The 21,855-nt window shown below is 47.8% G+C and overlaps 1 protein-coding gene across 1 annotated transcript in view; it reads right to left on the bottom strand.

Moving 5' to 3' along the window:
* Positions 1–21,184, bottom strand: part of LOC121551499 (casein kinase I-like) — a 71,601-nt gene extending 50,417 nt beyond the window's left edge. Inside the window, exon 1 of the mRNA XM_045210728.1 lies at positions 20,649–21,184. Within this exon, the coding sequence (XP_045066663.1) occupies positions 20,649–20,724 (76 nt within the window). The 5' untranslated portion in view covers positions 20,725–21,184. The remainder of the gene's footprint in view (positions 1–20,648) is intronic.
* Between the last annotated feature and the right edge of the window lie 671 nt (positions 21,185–21,855).

Below are 21,855 nucleotides of genomic sequence, written 5' to 3'. Positions count from 1 at the left end.
TGTTATGAACACACCCTCCTGTCCTTCTCCAGCTGTTTGAACAGCATGCTAGCCTGTTCACTTTGTTCAGATGTTTGTTCAGACTAAAATGCTACTAGCGATATGTGGTACCGCTAGTAGAGAGACAACCTGGACATTAATTTTCCAGAATAAGTGTTCATTGGTACATCCGTTTTAGTATTGACTGCTCTGCTCTAAATCTGGGGAGTTGAAACATATACAGGGTATGGTTAGAAAGGTTAACTTCTCTATTACAGTAAAATAAATGTCTCAATGTGTTTCCAGTGTCCATATGACCGATTCTGTTGGACCAAACCTCAAATGCAAATAGCGAGTTGAAACCGCTTGTCAGAGAGGAAGAAGTGATCTCTCATCTTTGTTGTTGTGAGTGGTAGGGGGAGGGGCTTGGTGTGTGTGTAAACCATAGAGGAAGAGGTGAAGCGAGAGGTTTCACTTTCGCCAAAATCGGTCCAAAATAAGCCCAATGCGTTTCTATGGGCTTATTTTGGACCTAAGCTTGTCGCCTGCCTTCCCACCTTCGGGACGACGGTGTCTCCGTCCCGCTTTCCCCCATCTCTCTATAACTCTGTCCCTCTTTTCCTCGTCTCTCTATAACTCTGTCCCTCTGTCCCCCGTCTCTCTATAACTCTCTGTCCCCCGTCTCTCTATAACTCTGTCCCTCTTCCCCCGTCTCTCTATAACTCTCTGTCCCTCTATAACTCTGTCCCTCTTTCTCCCGTCTCTCTATAACTCTGTCCCTCTTTTCCTCGTCTCTCTATAACTCTGTCCCTCTGTCCCCCGTCTCTCTATAACTCTGTCCCCCGTCTCTCTATAACTCTGTCCCTCTTCCCCCGTCTCTCTATAACTCTCTGTCCCTCTATAACTCTGTCCCTCTTTCCCCCTCTCTCTATAACTCTGTCCCTCTTTCTCCCGTCTCTCTATAACTCTGTCCCTCTTTCCCCGTCTCTCTATAACTCTGTCCCTCTTTCCCCGTCTCTCTATAACTCTCTGTCCCTCTATAACTCTGTCCCTCTTTCCCCCGTCTCTCTATAACTCTCTGTCCCTCTTTCCCCCGTCTCTCTATAACTCTGTCCCTCTTTCCCCCGTCTCTCTATAACTCTCTGTCCCTCTATAACTCTGTCCCTCTTCCCCCGTCTCTCTATAACTCTCTGTCCCTCTATAACTCTGTCCCTCTTTCCCCGTCTCTCTATAACTCTGTCCCTCTTTCCCCCGTCTCTCTATAACTCTGTCCCTCTTTCCCCGTCTCTCTATAACTCTGTCCCTCTTCCCCCGTCTCTCTATAACTCTCTGTCCCTCTATAACTCTGTCCCTCTTTCTCCCGTCTCTCTATAACTCTGTCCCTCTTTCTCCCGTCTCTCTATAACTCTGTCCTCTTTCCCCGTCTCTCTATAACTCTGTCCCTCTTTCCCCGTCTCTCTATAACTCTGTCCCTCTTTCCCCCGTCTCTCTATAACTCTCTGTCCCTCTATAACTCTGTCCCTCTTTCCCCCGTCTCTCTATAACTCTGTCCCTCTATAACTCTGTCCCTCTTTCCCCCGTCTCTCTATAACTCTGTCCCTCTTTCCCCCGTCTCTCTATAACTCTCTGTCCCTCTATAACTCTGTCCCTCTTCCCCCGTCTCTCTATAACTCTGTCACTCTTTCTCCCGTCTCTCTATAACTCTGTCCCTCTTTCTCCCGTCTCTCTATAACTCTCTGTCCCTCTTTCTCCCGTCTCTCTATAACTCTGTCCCTCTTTCTCCCGTCTCTCTATAACTCTGTCCCTCTTTCCCCGTCTCTCTATAACTCTGTCCCTCTTTCCCCGTCTCTCTATAACTCTCTGTCCCTCTATAACTCTCTTTCCCTCCTCCCTCTCTCTATAACTCTCTGTCCCTCTATAACTCTGTCCCTCTTTCCCCGTCTCTCTATAACTCTGTCCCTCTTTCCCCGTCTCTCTATAACTCTGTCCCTCTTTCTCCCGTCTCTCTATAACTCTGTCCCCCGTCTCTCTATAACTCTCTGTCCCCGTCTCTCTTAACTCTGTCCCTCTTCCCCGTCTCTCTATGACTCTCTGTCCCTCTTCCCCGTCTCTCTATAACTCTGTCCCTCTTCCCCGTCTCTCTATAACTCTGTCCCTCTTTCTCCCGTCTCTCTATAACTCTGTCCCCCGTCTCTCTATAACTCTCTGTCCCCCGTCTCTATAACTCTGTCCCTCTTCCCCAGTCTCTCTATAACTCTCTGTCCCTCTATAACTCTGTCCCTCTTCCCCGTCTCTCTATAACTCTGTCCCTCTTTCCCCGTCTCTCTATAACTCTGTCCCTCTTTCCCCGTCTCTCTATAACTCTGTCCCTCTTTCCCCGTCTCTCTATAACTCTGTCCCTCTTTTCCCCGTCCTCTATAACTCTGTCCCTCTTCCCCGTCTCTCTATAACTCTGTCCCTCTTTCCCCGTCTCTCTATAACTCTGTCCCTCTTTCCCCGTCTCTCTATAACTCTGTCCCTCTTTCCCCGTCTCTCTATAACTCTGTCCCTCTTTCTCCCGTCTCTCTATAACTCTGTCCCTCTTTCCCCGTCTCTCTATAACTCTGTCCCTCTTCCCCCGTCTCTCTATAACTCTGTCCCTCTTTCCCCTCGTCTCTCTATAACTCTGTCCCTCTTCCCCGTCTCTCTGTCCCTCTATAACTCTGTCCCTCTTTCTCCCGTCTCTCTATAACTCTGTCCCTCTTTCTCCCGTCTCTCTATAACTCTGTCCCTCTTTCCCCCGTCTCTCTATAACTCTGTCCCTCTTTCCCCCGTCTCTCTATAACTCTCTGTCCCTCTATAACTCTGTCCCTCTTTCCCCCGTCTCTCTATAACTCTCTGTCCCTCTATAACTCTGTCCCTCTTTCCCCCGTCTCTCTATAACTCTGTCCCTCTTTCCCCGTCTCTCTATAACTCTGTCCCTCTTCCCCCGTCTCTCTATAACTCTCTGTCCCTCTATAACTCTGTCCCTCTTTCCCCGTCTCTCTATAACTCTCTGTCCCTCTATAACTCTGTCCCTCTTTCCCCCGTCTCTCTATAACTCTGTCCCTCTTCCCCCGTCTCGCTATAACTCTGTCCCTCTTCCCCCGTCTCTCTATAACTCTCTGTCCCTCTATAACTCTCTTTCCCTCTTCCCCCGTCTCTCTATAACTCTCTGTCCCCCGTCTCTCTATAACTGTGTCCCTCTTCCCCCGTCTCTGTATAACTCTCTGTCCCTCTATAACTCTGTCCCTCTTTCCCCCGTCTCTCTATAACTCTGTCCCTCTTCCCCCGTCTCTCTATAACTCTCTGTCCCTCTTTCCCCGTCTCTCTATAACTCTGTCCCTCTTCCCCCGTCTCTCTATGACTCTCTGTCCCTCTTCCCCCGTCTCTCTATAACTCTGTCCCTCTTCCCCCGTCTCTCTATAACTCTGTCCCTCTTTCTCCCGTCTCTCTATAACTCTGTCCCCCGTCTCTCTATAACTCTCTGTCCCCGTCTCTATAACTCTGTCCCCGTCTCTATAACTCTGTCCCTCTTCCCCCGTCTCTCTATAACTCTCTGTCCCTCTATAACTCTGTCCCTCTTCCCCCGTCTCTCTATAACTCTGTCCCTCTTTCCCCGTCTCTCTATAACTCTGTCCCTCTTTCCCCGTCCCTCTATAACTCTGTCCCTCTTCCCCCGTCTCTCTATAACTCTGTCCCTCTTTCCCCGTCTCTCTATAACTCTGTCCCTCTTTCCCCGTCTCTCTATAACTCTGTCCCTCTTTCCCCGTCTCTCTATAACTCTGTCCCTCTTTCTCCCGTCTCTCTATAACTCTGTCCCTCTTTCCCCGTCTCTCTATAACTCTGTCCCTCTTCCCCCGTCTCTCTATAACTCTGTCCCTCTTCCCCCGTCTCTCTATAACTCTGTCCCTCTTTCCCGTCTCTCTATAACTCTGTCCCTCTTTCCCCGTCTCTCTATAACTCTGTCCCTCTTTCCCCGTCTCTCTATAACTCTGTCCCTCTTCCCCCGTCTCTCTATAACTCTGTCCCTCTTTCCCCGTCTCTCTATAACTCTGTCCCTCTTTCCCCCGTCTCTCTATAACTCTGTCCCGCTTTCCCCCGTCTCTCTATAACTCTGTCCCTCTTTCCCCCGTCTCTCTATAACTCTGTCCCTCTTCCCCCGTCTCTCTATAACTCTGTCCCTCTTTCCCCGTCTCTCTATAACTCTGTCCCTCTTTCCCCCGTCTCTCTATAACTCTGTCCCTCTTCCCCCGTCTCTCTATAACTCTGTCCCTCTTTCCCCGTCTCTCTATAACTCTGTCCCTCTTTCCCCGTCTCTCTATAACTCTGTCCCGCTTTCCCCGTCTCTCTATAACTCTGTCCCTCTTTCCCCGTCTCTCTATAACTCTGTCCCTCTTCCCCCGTCTCTCTATAACTCTGTCCCTCTTTCCCCCGTCTCTCTATAACTCTGTCCCTCTTTCCCCGTCTCTCTATAACTCTGTCCCTCTTTCCCCGTCTCTCTATAACTCTGTCCCTCTTCCCCGTCTCTCTATAACTCTGTCCCTCTTTCCCCGTCTCTCTATAACTCTGTCCCTCTTTCCCCGTCTCTCTATAACTCTGTCCCTTTCCCCGTCTCTCTATAACTCTGTCCCTCTTTCCCCCGTCTCTCTATAACTCTGTCCCTCTTTCCCTCGTCTCTCTATAACTCTGTCCCTCGTCTCTCTATAACTCTCTGTCCCTCTATAACTCTTTCCCTCTTCCCCCGTCTCTCTATAACTCTCTGTCCCTCTATAACTCTGTCCCTCTTTCCCCCGTCTCTCTATAACTCTGTCCCTCTTTCCCCCGTCTCTCTATAACTCTGTCCCTCTTTCCCCCGTCTCTCTATAACTCTGTCCCTCGTCTCTCTATAACTCTCTATCCCTCTATAACTCTGTCCCTCTTTCTCCCGTCTCTCTATAACTCTCTGTCCCTCTTTCCCCCGTCTCTCTATAACTCTGTCCCTCTTTCCCCCGTCTCTCTATAACTCTGTCCCTCTTTCCCCCGTCTCTCTATAACTCTCTGTCCCTCTATAACTCTGTCCCTCTTTCCCCCGTCTCTCTATAACTCTGTCCCTCTTTCCCTCGTCTCTCTATAACTCTGTCCCTCGTCTCTCTATAACTCTCTGTCCCTCTATAACTCTTTCCCTCTTCCCCCGTCTCTCTATAACTCTCTGTCCCTCTATAACTCTGTCCCTCTTTCCCCGTCTCTCTATAACTCTGTCCCTCTTTCCCCGTCTCTCTATAACTCTGTCCCTCTTTCCCCGTCTCTCTATAACTCTCTATCCCTCTATAACTCTGTCCCTCTTTCTCCCGTCTCTCTATAACTCTCTGTCCCTCTTTCCCCGTCTCTCTATAACTCTGTCCCTCTTTCCCCCGTCTCTCTATAACTCTGTCCCTCTTTCCCCCGTCTCTCTATAACTCTCTGTCCCTCTATAACTCTGTCCCTCTTTCTCCCGCCTCTCTATAACTCTCTGTCCCTCTTTCTCCCGTCTCTCTATAACTCTCTGTCCCTCTTTCCCCCGTCTCTCTATAACTCTGTCCCTCTTTCCCCGTCTCTCTATAACTCTGTCCCTCTTTCCCCCGTCTCTCTATAACTCTGTCCCTCTTTCTCCCGTCTCTCTATAACTCTCTGTCCCTCTTTCCCCCGTCTCTCTATAACTCTGTCCCTCTTTCCCCCGTCTCTCTATAACTCTGTCCCTCTTTCCCCCGTCTCTCTATAACTCTCTGTCCCTCTATAACTCTGTCCCTCTTTCTCCCGCCTCTCTATAACTCTGTCCCTCTTTCTCCCGTCTCTCTATAACTCTCTGTCCCTCTTTCCCCCGTCCCTCTATAACTCTGTCCCTCTTTCCCCAGTCTCTCTATAACTCTGTCCCTCTTTCTCCCATCTCTCTATAACTCTGTCCCTCTTTCCCCCGTCTCTCTATAACTCTGTCCCTCTTTCTCCCGTCTCTCTATAACTCTCTGTCCCTCTATAACTCTGTCCCTCTTTCCACGTCCCTCTATAACTCTGTCCCTCTTTCCCCCGTCTCTCTATAACTCTGTCCCCCGTCTCTCTATAACTCTGTCCCCGTTTCGCCCCTGCTCCCTGTCTTCTGGCATGGCTGTAGGAGAGTGGGATCCCTCAGTATACATCATTACCCACTTGTGTTATGACAGCATTCCCTAAATAACCAACCCCTGTCACTATACAATAACACTGCTTCTCAGCGCTCATCCTTCCTACTGTTCATGAACAGATTGGTGACAACACCATCTGTCATCCTTCCTACTGTTCATGAACAGATTGGTGACAACACCATCTGTCATCCTTCCTACTGTTCATGAACAGATTGGTGACAACACCATCTCTCAAGCATCCAACAAAATCTCTATTCTCGACCCATTCATCATCAACATCCGTGGGTCTTGTTCATAAGCACCAAACTAAAGAAAAAGGTCAGAAACAGAGAAATGGAGAGGTACTGTCTAAGCAGTTATACAATGGGGGGTCCTAATGAACACAACCCTGGTGTAACCCCCACCCCAAACTCAATATAATGATGGGTGAGGGAGGGGGTATTTAAATGAGAGCAGCAGAGTTAGCCCTTTATGCAAATCACCCTCCAAAACTGGGACATAGTAAATTATGAGGCAAGGAAGGCAATTATAAAGCCCTGCCATTTCAAAGAATAACACTGTGTGTAGTGTGTTATAGCCCCAGGTGTTACAACATCAACACTACAAATTAAATGATTTGTAATAGAGAATACCTCCCTCCCCCTACCCTGGTCCAATCCCACTGGAGCTTCCTCCCCCTACCCTCGGTCCAATCCCACTGGAGCTTCCTCCCCCTACCCTCGGTCCAATCCCACTGGAGCTCCCTCCCGCTACCCTCGGTCCAATCCCACTGGAGCTCCCTCACCCTACCCTCGGTCCAATCCCACTGGAGCTCCCTCTCCCTACCCTCGGTCCAATCCCACTGGAGGTCCGTCCCCTACCCTGGTCCAATCCCACTGGAGGTCCGTACCCCTACCCTGGTCCAATCCCACTGGAGGTCCCTCCCCCTACCCTGGTCTAATCTCAATGGCACTGGAGGTTCCTCCCCCTACCCTGGTCTAATCTCAATGGCACTGGAGGTCCCTCCCCCTACCCTGGTCTAATCTCAATGGCACTGGAGGTTCCTCCCCCTACCCTGGTCTAATCTCAATGGCACTGGAGGTCCCTCTCCCTACCCTGGTCTAATCTCAATGGCACTGGAGGTCCCTCCCTCTACCCTGGTCTAATCTCAATGGCACTGGAGGTCCCTCCCCCTAACCGGGTCCAATCCCACTGGAGGTCCGTCCCCCTACCCTGGTCCAATCCCACTGGAGGTCCATCCCCCTACCTTGGTCCAATCCCAACGGAGGTCCGTCCCCCTACCTTGGTCCAATCCCACTGGAGGTCCCTCCCCCTACCTGGTCCAATCTCACTGGCACTGGAGGTCCCTCCCCCTACCCTGGTCCAATCCCACTGGAGGTCCCTCCCCGGTCCAATCCCACTCGAGGTCCCTCCCCCTACCCTGGTCCAATCCCACTGGAGGTCCATCCCCCTACCTTGGTCCAATCCCACTGGAGGTCCCTCCCCCTACCCTGGTCCAATCTCACTGGCACTGGAGGTCCATCCCCCTACCCTGGTCCAATCCCAGTGGCACTGGAGGTCCCTCCCCCTACACTGGTCCAATCCCAGTGGCACTGGAGGTCCATCCCCCTACCCTGGTCCAATCCCAGTGGCACTGGAGGTCCCTCCCCCTACCCTGGTCCAATCCCAGTGGCACTGGAGGCCCCTCCCCCTACCCTGGTCCAATCCCAGTGGCACTGGAGGTCCCTCCCCCTACCCTGGTCCAATCCCAGTGGCACTGGAGGCCATGCTAGAATGCTGTGGTTGGCCAAGACTCACTTCTGTCAATAATTCAGATGATTTTCCTGATTGAACTATAAACAGGCTTTACTTCTCCCATCATACTATAGGGGATTGTTTCTTCATACTAACCTGAAGATGAATGACCTTCTAAATGACTCAAATATTGATACACATCTACAAGTACATCAGCATTATAAGGAAATCAATCCTTTGTCATTTTCTGAACACAGGTGCAGAGAGAGGCCGAGCTCCAAAAACAAGTTGTGTTATCTCAGGGACAGATCAGATATCAGGATCCTCCTGGTATGGCCTGTGTAATGTTATGGACAGATCAGAGATCAGTATCCTGGTATGGCCTGTGTAATGTTATGGACAGATCAGTATCCTCCTGGTATGGCCTGTGTAATGTTATGGACAGATCAGAGATCAGTATCCTCCTGGTATGGCCTGTGTAATGTTATGGACAGATCAAAGAACAGTATCCTCCTGGTATGGCCTGTGTAATGTTATGTTATGGACAGATCAGAGATCAGTATCCTCCTGGTATGGCCTGTGTAATGTTATGTTATGGACAGATCAGAGATCAGTATCCTCCTGGTATGGCCTGTGTAATGTTATGTTATGGACAGATCAGAGATCAGTATCCTGGTATGGCCTGTGTAATGTTATGGACAGATCAGTATCCTCCTGGTATGGCCTGTGTAATGTTATGGACAGATCAGAGATCAGTATCCTCCTGGTATGGCCTGTGTAATGTTATGTTATGGACAGATCAAAGAACAGTATCCTCCTGGTATGGCCTGTGTAATGTTATGTTATGGACAGATCAGAGATCAGTATCCTCCTGGTATGGCCTGTGTAATGTTATGGCCAGATCAGAGGTCAGGATCCTCCTGCTGCAGCCTGTGTAATGTTATGGCCAGATCAGAGGTCAGGATCCTCCTGCTGCAGCCTGTGTAATGTTATGGCCAGATCAGAGGTCAGGATCCTCCTGCTGCAGCCTGTGTAATGTTATGGCCAGATCAGAGGTCAGTATCCTCCTGGTATGGCCTGTGTAATGTTATGGCCAGATCAGAGGTCAGGATCCTCCTGCTGCAGCCTGTGTAATGTTATGGCCAGATCAGAGGTCAGGATCCTCCTGCTGCAGCCTGTGTAATGTTATGGCCAGATCAGAGGTCAGGATCCTCCTGCTGCAGCCTGTGTAATGTTATGGCCGGATCAGAGGTCAGGATCCTCCTGCTGCAGCCTGTGTAATGTTATGGCCAGATCAGAGGTCAGGATCCTCCTGCTGCAGCCTGTGTAATGTTATGGCCAGATCAGAGGTCAGGATCCTCCTGCTGCAGCCTGTGTAATGTTATGGCCAGATCAGAGGTCAGGATCCTCCTGCTGCAGCCTGTGTAATGTTATGGCCAGATCAGAGGTCAGGATCCTCCTGCTGCAGCCTGTGTAATGTTATGGCCAGATCAGAGGTCAGGATCCTCCTGCTGCAGCCTGTGTAATGTTATGGACAGATCAGAGATCAGTATCCTCCTGGTATGGCCTGTGTAATGTTATGGCCAGATCAGAGGTCAGGATCCTCCTGCTGCAGCCTGTGTATTGTTATGGCCAGATCAGAGGTCAGGATCCTCCTGCTGCAGCCTGTGTAAATGGGACTAGTTCCTCTGGTAGGGGTGTAACAGAAACTCTATACACGTTATGTAACTAACCCAACCTTTCCCTCACCTCCCCTCGCTAATGCATTTACGGCTGTGTCTGTGTGTGTCTGTCCTACAGAGAGATGTGTAGTGTGTCTAAACGGCTTTGTATAGAGCCCAAGTCACTAGCTAGCTGCCCCTCATTGGCTCCTATATGTGTGTAACCCTTAAAATCACTCCCCATCCAGTAAATAACCATGATCAATTAGCAATACTGCTAGTATAGACAAAGGGTTAATGGTCAATGTGGGTTAGTTAGCAATACTGCTAGTATAGACAAAGGGTTAATGGTCAATGTGGGTTAGTTAGCAATACTGCTAGTATAGACATAAAGGGTTAATGGTCAATGTGGGTTAGTTAGCAATACTGCTAGTATAGACATAAAGGGTTAATTAGCAATACTGCTAGTATAGACATTAAGGGTTAATGGTCAATGGGGGTTAGTTAGCAATACAGCTAGTATAGACTAGCATATATTGAAGTATTCCCACTACATAACATAGGCCTACTCAAATGTACCCTACCTTAACCCCTACCCCCTTCATAACACACACAAACGTCAGTGGGATTCAGGGGTTGCAGGGGTTTGTGGGTATGCATCATGGTGTCTCAACGCTCCATTGGACATACCACCAGCCCATTTTCATCTAAATGGAGCTCCTCTATTGTTCAGGGGTGGGACACACACACACACACACACACACCACTGAATAGCTTGTCACACTCTGCTGCACTCAGGCAACGATCACACACGTTCTGAAGCTACGCACATGCACACCACTATAAACACACACAGTCAGACAACACTGCCTTTAGCGTCGCTATCAAAAGGAGAAAGGACTCACTCTCTCTCTCTTGGTTCACAGCATATTAGCATAATGGTTGTGACGGTGCAAGTCTAGACGTTCAGATCTCCCCTATTCACATCAGGCGAGGCTAGCTAGGTTCACGCTCTGGCTGCAGAGCAACAGCCCTCTCTCCCTCGCCTCAGAAACACGCCTGAACAACAAGCTCAACGACCGCTGGGCTGCTCTTATCGTATACAGAGCATTCAGTCTGTGTAGTGTGTATATATGAACAGGCCAATTATCAAGTTTAGGTTGGGAAACACACAAACATGCAACAGCAAATAGAAACAAGACACCAACTCATCAACAAGAAAGACTAGGAAGTTAGACACTCCCTCCCTCGCGCTCTCTCTAAACACAACGCCTGGGAAAATAATAACTAGGACAGCTAGTCTTTTTTCATATAACCTACACAGCTTTCACTCTGCGTCTACACGAACACGCCTGCCCTGTGGCCAACCATGCTTGTGAAACACAGAAACATGCAACAACAGAACAAGAACAACTCTCTCCTTTTCCTCTAACTCATAAAGAAGAAAGGCTGGGGATTCTGTAGGCATGAAGTGAACGTGAGACGCCGTTTTAGGGGAGCCGGTTAGGGTGTGTGTTTTCTTAACAGGAATGTGATTCTTCTGGACACATTCAGCAGGGGATGCTCCCCTCCTACTCACAATGTAGGGGTGTGTGTGTGTGTGTGTGTGTGTGTGTGTGTGTGTAGACATGCTCAGACACCCCTTCAGGAATCGAACCAGGAACTAGCTACAACCTGACCTATTTAAGCAATAAGGCCCGAGGAGGTGTGGTATATAGCCAATATATCATGGCTAAGGGCTGTTCTTATGCAAGACGCAACGCGGAGCACCTGGATACAGCCATTAGCCGTGGTATATTGGCCATATACCACAAACCCCCGAGGTGCTTTATTGCTATTATAAACTGGTTACCAACACAATTAGCAGTAAAAATACATGTTTTGTCATACCCATGGTATACGGTGTGATATAAGACGGCTTTCAGCCAATCAGCATTCAGGGCTCAAACCACCTATACAAAGAAAATCCATCAAAGTCCGTCAGGTTAAGCTAGAGATATCAGCTTTGTTGTATGGGCCGCGTCTCAATCCACTGCATCCGCCTATGTGAGCCTTCTGCATCCGCGTGGAAGGTGGCCGGGCTACAGCGGTGTTTGTCAGACCATGAGAAATCCCGAAAATCTGTCTTTTCACGAAAACGTCTGTAGCGTCCGAACGGTTTGGCCAACAAACTATTACGAGACTCTCAGGAACATGGTGGTGTTCTCCATTTTGCTCTACGACCCCCACAAGTGTCACGGGAATCAGTCAGGAAGAATACTAACTAGACAAAGCCTAGTCTAGGCAACCATCACCTCCCCTGTCACAGAAACATCATATGAACCTGCATGATTTTTGTTCCAAAAATGAAAGTGTAGTTTGTTTTTCTCTTTTCTCTTCTGGGGAGGTTGGACCTGACTGGCTGACTGGGGTTGTTCTGGGTTGGACCCGACTGGCTGACTGGGGTTGTTCTGGGTTGGACCCGACTGGCTGACTGGGGTTGTTCTGGGTTGGACCCGACTGGCTGACTGGGGTTGTTCTGGGTTGGACCCGACTGGCTGACTGGGGTTGTTCTGGGTTGGACCCGACTGGCTGACTGGGGTTGTTCTGGGTTGGACCCGACTGGCTGACTGGGGTTGTTCTGGGTTGGACCCGACTGGCTGACTGGGGTTGTTCTGGGTTGGACCCGACTGGCTGACTGGGGTTGTTCTGGGTTGGACCCGACTGGCTGACTGGGGTTGTTCTGGGTTGGACCCGACTGGCTGACTGGGGTTGTTCTGGGTTGGACCCGACTGGCTGACTGGGGTTGTTCTGGGTTGGACCCGACTGGCTGACTGGGGTTGTTCTGGGTTGGACCCGACTGGCTGACTGGGGTTGTTCTGGGTTGGATCGGTTTTGTTAAGAGAGTGTGTGTCCCAAATGGCACCCTATTGCCTTAATAGAGATCTACTTTTGACCAGGGCCCTGGTGAAGTAGTGGACTATACAGGGAACAGGGTCCCATTTGGGATGCAGTCCTGGTCTGTGCTGCTGTGGTGATGGTGTGTAATATGATGGGTTCCTGCTTGGCTTGAGTGACTTTATATTAAAGGGAGTGAGCTGGAAAAAGAGGAGAGAAGGAGAGAAGGATAGAGAGGAGAGCTGGGAAGAAATGAGAGAGGGGGAAAGAGAGGAGAGAGGGGAAAGAGGGGGAAAGAGGAGAGGGGGAGAGAGAGAGGGGAGAGAGGAGAGAGGGGGAAGAGGAGAGAGGGGGGAAAGAGGAGAGAGGGGGAGAGGAGAGAGGGGGAGAGGAGAGAGGGGGGAAAGAGGAGAGAGGGGGGGAAAGAGGGAGAGGGGGGAAGAGGAGAGCTGGAAAGAGAGGAGAGGGGGGAGAGAGGAGAGAGAGAGGGGGGGAAAGAGGAGAGAGGGGGAAAGAGGAGAGCTGGAAAGAGAGGAGAGAGGGGGGAAAGAGGAGAGGGGGGAGAGGAGAGAGGGGAAAGAGGAGAGCTGGAAAGAGAGGAGAGGGGGGGGAAGAGGAGAGAGAGAGGAGAGAGGGGGGGAAAGAGGAGAGAGGGGGAAAGAGGAGAGCTGGAAAGAGAGGAGAGGGGGAAGAGGAGAGAGAGGGGAGAGAGGGGGGGAAAGAGGAGAGAGGGGGAAAGAGGAGAGCTGGAAAGAGAGGAGAGAGGGGGGGGGAGAGGAGAGAGCTTAATGTCCCTCTGCCATTTGTTTCACTGTGTGAAATGGACAGGAGTGTTACACCAACTGACTGACTGGCTAACAAAACCCCTCTTATTTCTCAACATTGAGTTGCTTATTTCAAGTGTAGAAAGTAACTAGCGCCGTCTTCAGCTAGCCAGATCAATAGCCTCTCTACTCCTCCCTCTTTTTCTCTCTCTTTACAGCCTGGAGGCAGCTGGCCCTTATTTCTCCCCTGTCCCCCTAGTCTCTCCCCCGTCCCCCTAGTCTCTCCCCCGTCCCCCTAGTCTCTCCCCCGTCCCCCTAGTCTCTCCCCGTCCCCCTAGTCTCTCCCCGTCCCCCTAGTCTCTCCCCCGTCCCCCTAGTCTCTCCCCCGTCCCCCTAGTCTCTCCCCCGTCCCCCTAGTCTCTCCCCCGTCCCCCTAGTCTCTCCCCTGTCCCCCTAGTCTCTCCCCCGTCCCCCTAGTCTCTCCCCCGTCCCCCTAGTCTCTCCCCTGTCCCCGCTTATCTCTCCCTGTTCTGGGCCTCAATAGGGGAGAGGGCTGGGGGGGGGCTGTTGGCTGGATAGACTATTTGAAATCATGTCATCCATGCGTACAGGAACACAGAGATCCACAGGGCTGGGTAATGAACCCAGCCTATACTGTAGCACGCCATGTTATGCTATCAGAGCGGGGAGAGGGAGGGGAACACCAACGTTAGTCTAGTAAAAACACCACATGCCCTAACATTGAACACTTTGTACACAAACACACTCAAAAACTGCATCAATGTTTTGTAAATCTTGGCCACTGTTCAAACTAAAAAACTGCTTAACTAGGTTATTGTCAAGGATTAGCATGATAGATTAACTTTGGTAAACTTCAATTGGATAATATGAATAGAAATGACAATTTCGTACTCAGATGCAGTTGAAACATGTACAACATAAAGTCAACTAAACCTTCAGTTTACATGACATTTCTCCTCCCTCTAACGGTACTTGACAACACACCATGAAGCATAGCTATGTACCAACACAGATCCCAGAACTGGCGTAAAACCTTGGAGAGCAAAACTCAAGTGCCAAACACCCACCAGCTTCAACACACATTCCCAGCTCTCAAACAAAGTAGGGGCACAACAGGTCAGATTCCCCGGGTGTGAAGAGCTTGGACGACTTAATCTAAGTCCTGTAAGTAGATGAACACAGTGTGTGTTTGTCTAACACTGTTGAGTCATCAATGTACATTTACAGACTAGGAGTTGGAGCGATGCCAGGTAATGTTGCAACAGCGTTTTTAAAGATTAACTCTTAACAACACATTATGGGACTATGAGAGGAGTGAGGGATGTGAGGGATGACTGTTACAATTTCAGGCAGAGGAGTTTGTAAACACTGGTGTTCCAGCTGAGTTCTCTGCTCTCTATTGGTTGGTGTTCCAGCTGAGTTCTCTGCTCTCTATTGGTTGGTGTTTCAGCTGAGTTCTCTGCTCTCTATTGGTTGGTGTTTCAGCTGAGTTCTCTGCTCTCTATTGGTTGGTGTTCCAGCTGAGTTCTCTGCTCTCTATTGGTTGGTGTTCCAGCTGAGTTCTCTGCTCTCTATTGGTTGGTGTTCCAGCTGAGTTCTCTGCTCTCTATTGGTTGGTGTTTCAGCTGAGTTCTCTGCTCTCTATTGGTTGGTGTTCCAGCTGAGTTCTCTGCTCTCTATTGGTTGGTGTTCCAGCTGAGTTCTCTGCTCTCTATTGGTTGACGCTAGCCAAAGCCAAAACACATGCAGATAGACTGGGATCTACTGCCAACACTAGGACTGGGACAACATTCTTCGATACAGACAAATATTACAGCATTAAATTGGCCCATTTAAAGTAAACCTGTCACAAAACCAACAACTCCTAGTCTTATTCATGAACCAGACCACTTGTTGTTGTTTCTCGGGAGAAACGTGACAGAGTTGTTGTTTTTTTTGAAGATTTTTGACATAACCTAGAATAGATAGATGATCAATGCCTTTATACCAAAAGGCAAGCCAGCCCACACCAAATAATAACAACTGCTTGTCAACAGGCAGCTTAGTTGGCCCTAATTCAATGCCTGGTCTTAGCCAGCCCTTATCTAATACAGTTAAAATCTAGTTCAATGATACAGCTTACACTTAAGTGCAAGCCGATGGGCTCATTATTGTGGAACATACGTACTAGCCTGTCTTAACACAGTTCCTTGAAAGTGCTTGGGCTTACCACAACACATACAGAGAGAACTCAAAAGAATACAAACGTCATTATTTGTCGATCAGTGTAGTACATTTCTGCACAGCTGCAATGTTGGCTATGTCCCAAATAGCACCCTATTCCCTATATACAGCTGAAGTCAGAGGTTTACATACACCTTAGCCAAATACATTTAAACTCAGTTTCTCACAATTCCTGACATTTAATCCTAGTAAAAATTCCCTGTCTTAGGTCAGTTAGGATCACCACTTTATTTTAAGAATGTGAAATGTCAGAATAATAGTAGAGAATTATTTATTTCAGTTTTTATTTCTTCTTGCTGCCACCTCCGTGCTTCACGGTTGGGATGGTGTTCTTCGGCTTGCAAGCTTCCCCCTTTTTCCTTCAAACATAATGATGGTCATTATGGCCATTATTTTTGTTTAATCAGACCAGAGGACATTTCTCCAAAAAGTACGATCTTTGTCCCCATGTGCAGTTACAACCATAGTCTGGCTTTTTTATGGCGGTTTTGGAGCAGTGGCTTCTTCCTTGCTGAGTGGCCTTTCAGGTTATGTCGATATAGGACTCGTTTTACTGTGGATATAGATACTTTTGTACCGGTTTCCTCCAGCATCTTCACAAGGTCCTTTGCTGTTGTTCTGGGATTGATTTGCACTTTTCGCACCAAAGTACGTTCATCTCTAGGAGACAGAACGCGTCTCCTTCCTGAGCGGTATGATGGCTGTGTGGTCCCATGGTGTTTATACTTGCATACTATTGTTTGTACAGATGAACGTGGTACCTTCAGGCGTTTGGAAATTGCTCCCATGGATGAACCAGACTTGAGGAGGTCTACAATTTCTTTTCTGAGGTCTTGGCTGATTTCTTTTGATTTTCCCATGTCAAGCAAAGAGGCACTGAGTTTGAAGGTCGGCCTTGAAATACATCCACAGGTACACCTCCAATTGACTCAAATGATGTAAATTAGCCTATCAAAAGCCATGATGTCATTTTCTGAAAATTTCCAAGCTGTTTAAAGGCACAGTCAACTTAGTGTATGTAACATTCTGACCCACTGGAATTGTGATACAGTGAAATAATCTGTCTGTAAACAATTGTTGGAAAAATTACTTGTGTCATGCACAAAGTAGATGTCCAAACCAACTTGCCAAAACTACAGTTTGTTAACAAAACATTTGTGGAGTAGTTGAAAAACGAGTTTGAATGACTCCAACCTAAGCGTATGTAAACTTCTGACTTCAACTGTAGTGCACTACTTTTGACCAGAGCCCTATTAAAAGTATATTGCACTAAATAGGGAATAGTCTGTCATTTGGGACACAACCGTTGTGAACGTTTCACCTTGTTTAACTACACCCCAGCTCTCCAATCACAGGCCAAACACTGACCTCATCCTCATGTCTTGTTGCCAATGACAACACACACACACCCCTTTACAGGCCCAGGAACACACAGTACAGAACAGAACACAGCACGGTACCGAGACCCTTAAGAGATTCCAGCTGTGCTCAAAACGATGATCACTTCAACACACACACGGTCAGAGACATACACACTCACCATCACACACACGGGAGAGAACATGATTACACCATTGTATGAAGTGAACCAGAGTGAGCACCCCCCCCATCCATCCATCTACCTTCTATCTACACATGAAGGCAAACAGCTACAGGGGTTGTAGGATAGAAAACAAGCATTGAACAGGATACTTATTAGCTTCGTCCCAAATGGCACCCTTTTCCCTAAATAGTGCACTGCTTTTGAACATATAGGGTGCCATTTGGGAATCAACCATCAGCGATGGAGCAGGTAGTTGTGTCTGAACAGGGCATTAAGAGCAGCTGGCTGTAACAATACCTCTCTGGCTCCAAGGCCATCTCTACTCTGCCCTTCTCTATGTCTGTGAATGGCACCCTATTCCCTGTGTAGTGCACTACTTTAGATCAGGGACCCTGGTCAATAGTAGTGCACTACATAGGGAAGAGGGTGCCATTTGGGATGCAGGCTGCTACATCATTACATCACATACATCTCTCAACAGGGGCTTTGGTGGAGTGGTCAGTTACAACACGCAGGACACAAAGAGACACACACACACAGGGACAAGGAATGTTGTCTGTGAATTAGGGCCAGGTCTTCTATTCTGTTAAGGAAGAGTAAACTATTAGATTTTGTTTCTTACTTTCAGGTCAAGGATGAGAACTTCAGAACTCAGGTCAAGGATGAGAACTTCAGAACTCAGGTCAAGGATGAGAACTTCAGAACTCAGGTCAAGGATGAGAACTTCAGAACTCAGGTCAAGGTTGAGAATTGAGAACTTCAGGAAGCTGATGATGGAATAAGACAATTTTGGGGAAATGACCTGAATTTTGCATCCCTACACCAGAGGGAGAAAAGTTCAGAGCTCTACCTAGAAACACATCTGACAGGAACACATGGTAAACAGCATGTAGGCTAGCTTCACCACAGGTACAGCTGTTGCTGTGAGAGCAGCTAATCCACCAACAGGGCTGTACTGTACAAACATGCAATAAAAGAGATCGGTCACGTCGCCACAGGTTGTACATCACTTCACTGTGTGCTCTGCCAACCTGCCTACGCCCTTATTAAAGACCAGGGGTATATCTCTATAGTCTAGAGTGGCTTCCTCTCATGTCCTTTCAGAAGCAACGTCAGACAGGCCGTGTCCCAAACGGCACTATATTCCCTACATAGTGCACTACTTTTGACCAGAGCCCATAGAGCTGTGGTCAAAAGTTGTGCACTATATAGGGAATAGTGTTAAATGTGGATTTGGGATGCACCTTGTGTCAGGACAAAGTCACTGACACCAACACACCAGTGTTATCATTGTTCTGCATCACAGCACATTTGGCCTTATTATCTAACAAGGTGATGGTGGTAACCCGCACAAGACACCAGCAGGCCTGACAGACACGCTGAAGAGAAAGTTAAGTTCAGTGTGTTTCCAGCAAAACAACACAATCCGGGTCTTGTTCAGTTGGCACGAAGGACGAAGCGTTAGAAAATATGCAGAAACTGGGAGGTTCTATCTGTAGCTGTCCAATAACAAATGCTTGCTGAACCTGAAGACAGAGGACAGCCACTCTGAGACTCCTGTGAATATGGGCCTGTTCTGACCTCTGACCCCCCCAACCTGAAGACAGAGGACAGCCACTCTGAGACTCTTGTGAATATGGGCCTGTTCTGACCTCTGACCCCCCCAAACTTAAGACAGAGGACAGCCACTCTGAGACTCTTGTAAATACGGGCCTGTTCTGACCTCTGACCCCCCCCCCCAACCTGAAGACAGAGGGAAACCATTAGTAGACAACTCTAACAGCAGCAAGTCTAGTTAGTCTCAAAGACAGTGGTGGTCTGTATACATCTTGACACTCCACCAGAGACTGAGAGGGCCACACCAGACACTAATCTAGGACAACACCAGGACAATAGGGCCCCTGCACCTCCAACACTGGTTCCAGGACAATAGGGCCCCTGCACCTCCAACACTGGTTCCAGTACAATAGCTGGCCTGCACCTCCAACACTGGTTCCAGGACAATAGCGGGCAAGGTTGGCTGTCAATCAACGATAAACTACAGACAGATTTCCAAATCCACCCCTAGCCTCCTACACTGCTGGCTGATTCCAAGGTTGCATCTCAAATAGCACCCTATTCTATTCCCTATATAGAGCATAGAGCCAAGGGCTCTGGTCAAAAGTAGTGCACTATATAGGGAAAAGGGTGCCATTTGGGATGCATTCCAAATCGACCCCTAGCCTCCTACACATTAGTGCCTCATGTAGCCTGGGGCAGAAAGAATTGAATAGGCCCTGAAGCATATCAGTGGGCAAGGTGGTGGAGTCATTAATATATAGATAATTATTCAGTCCTTTCAGCGCAATGAGACGTGGCTGGGAGGCCTAAATTAAACCAGGGTCGTATTCACTAGTGCACACCGTAGCAAAACGCTTTGCTTTGGTTTGTGGTGTTGCATACCGAGTAACAAGTGATCCAACTAGGTCTAGCCCAGTTGTTGTTTGCAGGTAAAACTAATATGAGGTAAGCCCTCATCACTGTACAGGGGTCCCCTGTAGCTCAGTTGGTAGAGCATGGCGCTTGCAACGCCAGGGTTGAGGGTTCGTTTCCTGTGGGGGGCCAGTATGAAAATGTATGCACTCACTAACTGTAAATCGCTCTGGATTAGAGCGTCTGCTAAATGACTAAAATCTAATCACAAGCTACCCTGATGAAAGTCACACACAGGCCTGCATCAGTCTCTGTGTCACAAACATGACCTTGCTTTATCTCACCCACCACTGAATCAGCTGAAGCTGAATTAAGGAAAATAATCAATGAAAACATCCATCATGTTATCTAGGTTAGTCCAAGGACAGTTTGTAACCCCTAACAAGTTGATAAGACATGATCAAATAATAAGTATGGACCCCCATCCACCCAGATCTGAGGCCAGTTTTATCTCAGCTGAGAGTCATTAGGGATGAGCAGCAGCGTTTTCATCCATGCACTACATATAATACCCTGATCCAATCCACCATAACATGTCATAACATGCCCAATCTGACCACTAGTAGCTACTACAGTCAATAGGGATTAGAGTAGCTAGCTAGTAGAACAATAGTTCAGTGAAATAGTGTTCTATGCGGTTCCATCGCGTTAACGTTATCAAGAGGGACTGATATCAATTGAAATGCCGTTGGTGAACGTGTTGAGAGAATAGTGAATACAATATGTCAAGTCAGCCACTGCATCTGGCAGAGGGTGAGTTGTCGGTCTAATTTGACATTTAGAGATATTATATTCAGCTTTGGTACTTAACCTATTGTTACAGCCAGGCCGCTTCCTGGTTGGCTTGTACACAACCAAACGTATGTCTGTGGCTTGACAAAAGGTCGACAACATTGGACTCAAAACCTTTCCAGCTGGCTTAGCTAGTGGTTATGATAACCTAAGGAAGGTGGTTTTATTACCAACAAGAACAATTGATGTGTGTAGTATCACAGTTATATTCTGACAAATATATCTGAGCATTGAAGTGATAGAATAAATTGTCCGATTTGAATTTAGCTAGCTAGAATCAGCTGGCTAAAACGAAAACTGAACAGCTGACGTTTGATACCGTTGGAGAGTTAGCCAGCTAGCAAATGCCATGTAAGCTTGCTATAAAAAGCAAAATAACAGATGTGTGAAAATAAATACCATTAGCTGTTTTATATTAGAAACTTACCCAAATAAATATCTCCAAATGATCCACTTCCAATTTTTCTACCCAGTCTGTATCGGTTTCCCACTCTCAATTCCATGATTGACAATTTATAGCAAGCAAGCTCGCTAGCTCAAAATCCACAAAAATGTTACAGGCAAAAGTCCAAGAAGGTTTCAGTCAAAATAAAATACAATAAAGACAAAACAATTTCAATAAACGTTTTTTTTCTCTCTTCTTTCTGCCTCCCGTCTCAGTCTATCTATCCGGATATAGTAACTGTTCCTATCTACAATCCACCAAACTATCTTTCACCTCTCGTTTTAAAACAATCCTAATATCATAAAATCATAATACTGGGTTTGTTTTGAAGGTTAACGTGTGTAGTTTATGCTCTTGCTATTTTCGATATCATCCCGACTTGCTTTCCCGAGGATGAAGATGGATTTTGAAGACGTCGCCCTTGTATTTTTCTCTATGTTCTTTCAGCACTGTTCTGCGTCTGGCTTTTTCCATATAGCTGATATGCGACTTTTCGCCGTTCAGCAATCTGTAGTACGTCGATGTCGTCACTTCCCTTAGCAACGGCTGGCCATGGCAAATATCTGGCATGGGGGAGGGGAGCCAGGGCTGGGAAGGGCTTGCCTTGACACTATAACAACAAAAGCCAGGATTTTATCAATTTCCTTTGTCCAGCATGACATGTAAAAGCAAGCATGAGTATTATCTAACTGTCATGTTCACTGTGTGTTTGTTGCGTTTAATAACCCCTACAACAAGCTTTTATGTTTAGATGAAATTACACAGTATATTGAGACACACATCAATCTATAGTTAGATTTTTATTAAATGTATGGACATTGTGTAATAGTAGGCCTACATAAGAAATAAGAAAAATATATAATCCAAACAACAATCTCACCTCTTTGTAAACATTGAAAAGGACATACTGATCAATCAGGGGGTCTGGGTGTGTCTTTGGGCATGGGGAGACGGGGAGATTGCCTGTAAATCCAGGGGAAACTGGAGACCCTGTGTGTGTATCCCAAATAGCACCCTATCCCCTAAATAGTGCACTACTTTAGGTCAAAAGTAATACACTATATGGAGGGCTACCCAAGTCATAGACGCTTCTCTCTGCTAGCGCACGGCAAGCGATACCGATGCACCAAGTCTGGAACCAACAGGACCCTGACCAGTTTCTACCCCCAGGTCATAAGACTGCTAAATA

This window comes from Coregonus clupeaformis, chromosome 35, assembly GCF_020615455.1.
Source record: "Coregonus clupeaformis isolate EN_2021a chromosome 35, ASM2061545v1, whole genome shotgun sequence".
Classification (NCBI taxonomy): Eukaryota; Metazoa; Chordata; class Actinopteri; order Salmoniformes; family Salmonidae; genus Coregonus; species Coregonus clupeaformis.
The sequence above is the reverse complement of the archived record's forward strand: the minus strand, read 5'-3'. Positions and strand labels throughout refer to the sequence as shown.